This window comes from Trachurus japonicus, chromosome 1, assembly GCF_045865225.1.
Source record: "Trachurus japonicus isolate A0001 chromosome 1, Traja_1.0".
Taxonomy (NCBI): domain Eukaryota; kingdom Metazoa; phylum Chordata; class Actinopteri; order Carangiformes; family Carangidae; genus Trachurus; species Trachurus japonicus.
In genome coordinates, this window is record NC_140907.1 from 39,197,876 (window position 1) to 39,203,036 (window position 5,161).

Sequence of the window (5,161 nt, forward strand, 5' to 3'; positions counted from 1 at the left end):
TTATTGGAGATTAAGGGATTTGGGTCATTCTACGAAACGGGTGCCATTTGTGTCCGCAATGTTTGATGAGATGCACAAAGCAAAAAAAAATTGTCTAATTGTGTTTTCAAAGCTTACAGCTATTAAATCAAGTGTTATCATTAACATGATATATCAGAAAATACTATTCTTTAAACATAAACATACTATTTATAATCATTTTTCATTTGTACATGGTCATTTTCATGTGTCCGTATTGTCCAACATGACATTTGCATGTAAAATTTCACCCAAAAATATTGAATTTTTTCTCAAAACTTTATTATCTTCAGGATTATATGTGTATCCCTGTTTACATCACATATATTTATTCAAAATAATAACATTATTTTTTGTTAAAATGTTATGATTTGTGTGCGTCCCTCAGTTTGACCTACCACCCCGTCACACTAACTTGTTTTGGACCTTACCATACTGTACTTTTGTTTTAAATTACATCACAAAAAGGAAGTGACATCATTTGGGTCTTTGGAGCAGCCAGGACTAAAAACCAGCAAATTCTGAAATTCTTTTATATTGTTTATTTGTTGTTTTTTCATGTTAGATGGGGTTGGTCAAGCATGACCCTACCACCCCGTCACGCAAATTAGACAGGGAAAACCGTTTTTTATTCTGTTTTTTTCAATATTATTAGAAAGAAAATGATATTTCAAATTGAATGCATGTATTTTTGTTCTTGGAACTTGACCATATGGAGAACTGCAATCATTTTGGCATGAAATTTACCACCCTGTCACATACCACCCCGTCACGTTTTAGTGTGACGCGGGTGGTATGTGACGGGGTGGTAATGGGTGGTAGGCATAGTACTGGCATAGTACTGTATATCCAATTAATGAATGTGCAAGTATCCAGATTTTCAAGTCATTGAAGCAAGGTGCAGTTTTCAATGTGTTCAAGTATTTTAAGTGTTTAAAAGTGTTTCCAAGTGATATCTAGAATCAACAAAAGTTTCTCATGTAACATGAAGGCTAAAATACCACAGATCATATAGGTTTTTACCACCCCGTCACAGTACACCACCCCGTCACATCACTTACCACCCCGTCACATAGTCATTTTGTCAAAAAAAATATGGGAAGGGAGTGAAATTCTCCATAAATTAATGTTTATTAATGTTCTTATTTTGTGGACAAATGAAATTAATGTAACTTTTTTTTTTAAATCAAGTGAAGTAGTACTTTTTGTACAAACAATGTGATCGATGACATGTTAAATTCAGAATTCAATATCAAACATCTAAAAATGAAAAAATCTGATTAAATAACATACTTTACATAGATGGATTCCTGATTAAGGACATTTAACTGTTTAGAAAACATATTTCTTTTATAATTTATTTCATGCATTTTTACTCAAATGGTGTACACATTGTCCGTGACGGGGTGGTAAATGAATATCTCCCACGTCTTGAAAAAAATGATAATATTAATAAGGATTTTATGCCTGAGGTGGGAAAATATCTTTTTTGGGAGGATTAACATATATTTCATGTTATGGCTTAAAAAAAAAAAAAAAATCTCGCCATGAAATCTTTGAAAATTTGAAGGTTGAAATGGCACCGGTTTCGTAGAATGACTCATTTATTCTTTATTCATTTGTGTATTTGTTATTATTTCTATAGAAAAACCACACATGACCTCATTGCCTGTAAAGAAGAAAATAAACCCCCTGAACTGTCCATCACCTGCCTCTTCATTTGGACCCTCTGAAGTCTAACTGGCCTTAAGTTGGTGTTCTGGCCGACACCCCAGTGTGAACTTAGTGATTAACCCTGAACCGACGCCAGATACAGTCCATCCCCCGTGTCTCCACTACACCCTCTGTTCTCTCTCTCTCTCTCCCTGTTCCCTCTCTCGCTGCTCTATCCAGACCTCCTCCAGCCCCAACTCCACTATCAACAGAGCTGCAATTTGCGGCTTTTTCGTGCCTTCTTCCAACGAGACATCTTCCTCCTCCATCAGCTGCTCTTTCTTTAGCCTTCTGAACTGTTCTCGGGTCAGGTCCACGCCGGCCAACACGCCACCAGCCATATCCGTCGGCATTACAACGGGTCCGAGCGGAAAACCAACCACGCCAGAAAATACACGGCTACCAATGAGCTACGTTATCCCCGCTAACAAACGGGAACTGCCCATTGGTCTGACCTCCCATTGGTTCGACCTCTGTTACTCTGACAAATACCCACTGGTCCGACCTCCCATTGGTTCGACCTCCCGTTACTCCGACAAAATCAACCACAGTTTGCAGTTAATTATGCACATGATTCGTTTGATCCCAGAAAGGAAAAAAGGATCAATGCGCAGCCTCCGTTTCCTTTCTGATTGCGTCCGTCTGTCTGTTCGGAGTGGGAGAGAGAGACAGAGAACCAATCCACCTGTCTGTATACCTGTCTGTAATGTAAGTTTGATTTGATATGAATGTCAAGGTTTAATTATGGACACTAATGAGCGCGCAGCAGTGCGTAAAAGTCGTGCGTAATGACAGCTCCTCGTTGGTGAAACACAATAAACTGCACCTCTTCTTCCACGTGTGTCTTATTGACAGGTGGAGCCTATATGAATAATTATATAAATGCATAGTGAACTGTAAAAATGGAGAGCTGGACTAATGCTAACTAGTTCAGTTCGAACTAATGAGGACCTCCCATTAGTTCGAACTCTCATTACTCCGATTGTCGGACCAATGGGAGTTCGAACCAATGGGAGGTCGGACTAATGGGAGGTCGGACCAGTGCCATGGACCCCTAACAAACACCGCTAAGCCAGACAAAACAAAACCGACACACGGGTGAACGCACTCACCTATGCCGTCACTTCAACTCAGTTCACTGTCCTGAACTTAGCAAGGCATCCTCTCCACTGTTAATCAGTGGACAATTGGCTCCTCCTCCAAGATGGCAGCTCCCTGTCCTGCATGCTCTGTCTCTGTGAAATGTATTGTCGTTTTTGTGGCTATTTTTTATTGAACCTCTTCCACATTGCTCTTACTGCTTCTCTGATGGACTAACCTGCTTTACTGATGGACTAACTTTGGAAATCTGCATGGATTATCATACCTCACTGCTTTGATTGTCTTCCTGCTGGCGTCCTCACCTGCAGTCCTGCTCACCTGCTCCTCTCCTGCGCTGGCTCCCGCTATCCTCCCTACCTGCCTGTCATTCCCACCCCCGGTCAGGTATTCTCTCTCCCCACTCTGCTCTCCTGCCTCCCCCACCACACACACACACACACTTTACACACCACAGTGACTTTGAGCGCACCGATTCCCACGCTCGCACGTCTCGCGGACTATGGGGCCGACACGGCTTCTCTTTGCGTTACTACTTGCGTCGGCATACTGGGACTACGCTGGCCGCACTCGAGGGAGCGAACCGGGGAGACTGCTCTCTGTTTCTCCGGTTCTACCCTGCGCCCAAACGTGTACTTTACGCACCAACTCTCTTACACAAGCGCCGAGTCGAACTGCTGCTTCGTTGCCTGCTCACCTGTCTATTGGTTTCGTGTGTTGCTATGCGCTTAAATCATGTTTCATTGTTCCCACGGATGCCCTTGTCTTTTCAATTCATTGCTCAGATGCATATTTAAAGTGCAATTCAATCAAAATGTTTAAAATCCGTTGCATGATTACGCTACTGTTAATGATATCAGGTGATGTTCAGTCTAACCCTGGCCCTGATTCAGATTGTATTCAAACTGCTGCTGATTTTAATGCAAGATCAGGTTTGGGTATTACTCACTTAAATGTCCGAAGTCTCCTACCAAAAATAGACTTTGTTAGAGTGTGGGCGCAGACAACCAATGCCGATATCATTGTAATCTCTGAGAGTTGGTTGAACAAATCTATTAATGATAATGAAATTTCTATTAATGGTTACAATTAGAGTTGAGCCGGATACTCGGCTGAAACGAGTATCCGGTACGGATAAAGCACTTTTGCCGAGTACGAGTATTATATGAGTAATACGAGTCAATATCTGTGCTCGGAAAAAAAAAAAAAAGATTCAATGAAAATCCTCATTGGGTAGCTGACTGTGTCTGCGTTCTGTGATAGGCTACAGCCCCTCCCCTACACACATGCAGGTGTGTTGCTGTGTCCCGCTCTGATCACTCACACACAGAACAGCTGACAGCTGTCTGTCTCTCCCTCAGTCACTCAGGTCTTCTCCCTTAACGTTTAGGGTTTCTTCAGCTTCAGCTTTGTTATTACTTCAGTCACTTACTTATGAACCAGTAGAGTTCTGGTAAACGTGGGTTCGTTCAGACGTGGTGCCGACGACTCGCGTTGCGTCTCTGCCTGTCGGAGATTTTTTTTTTTTTTTTCACACACGCTCTCTCTCCCTCCGCCGTTCGTCGGAGTTTTTTTTTTTTTTAAACCGTCAGCTGGCGCTAATCAGTTCACGCACTGAGTGTCTGACACTTTCTTTCTGTATTTCTTTAAAAAAAATAGTAGTGGTATAAATAATAGGCCTATTACAAAACACACACAAACTCTCTCTCTCTCCCCCCTCCTCTCTCTCTCATGATCAGTGATACAGAATAATGAATGATACAGAGAGTAGCTGACATTCAGCTGTCTCTGTCTCTCTCTTACTCACACACACACACACACACACACACACCTGGTGTGGAAATAAAATAAAGTTAAAAATTAAAAATCACACTGATCATTTAAAAAAAAATTAAAGTAAAAAAAAGAAAGTTATGGTGAGTATGAAAACTCTTGTTCATTACATTTTACTTAATAATTGCAACCACATAGGCTATGTTGTATTCATTGTTGCAAAACTTGTTGTGTAAATGAATAGTTTGTTTGCTATCATGATCAAAACCGCATTGATCTGAAGCTCAATGCTGATGCTGTCCTGTAAATAGTTTTCTAATCAGCAATAAATATAACAATTTCTGATCAATCCATATCAATTGCATGCTTAAAATAACATACCGGTTGAAGCCTCGCCCATTTCAAGACAACCCGACCCACTTCTGGGTTAAACCCCGCCCACTTCCGGTTTAGGCCCCGCCCACTCCGAGTACAGATACAGATACAGATAATTCATATGGTTAACAGATACAGATACAGATACAGATAATGCTGTACTCGCTCATCCCTAGTTACAATA

At 41.1% G+C, this 5,161-nt stretch overlaps 2 protein-coding genes across 2 annotated transcripts in view; both read right to left on the minus strand.

The window, feature by feature from the left end:
- The window catches only part of LOC146992577 (puromycin-sensitive aminopeptidase-like), a 19,692-nt gene extending 17,620 nt beyond the window's left edge, over positions 1-2,072 (minus strand). Inside the window, exon 1 of the mRNA XM_085788634.1 lies at positions 1,914-2,072. Within this exon, the coding sequence (XP_085644760.1) occupies positions 1,914-2,072 (159 nt within the window). The remainder of the gene's footprint in view (positions 1-1,913) is intronic.
- The window catches only part of LOC146992575 (uncharacterized), a 103,628-nt gene that overhangs the window by 56,339 nt on the left and 42,128 nt on the right, over positions 1-5,161 (minus strand). The gene's annotated exons all lie outside the window — the stretch shown is intronic.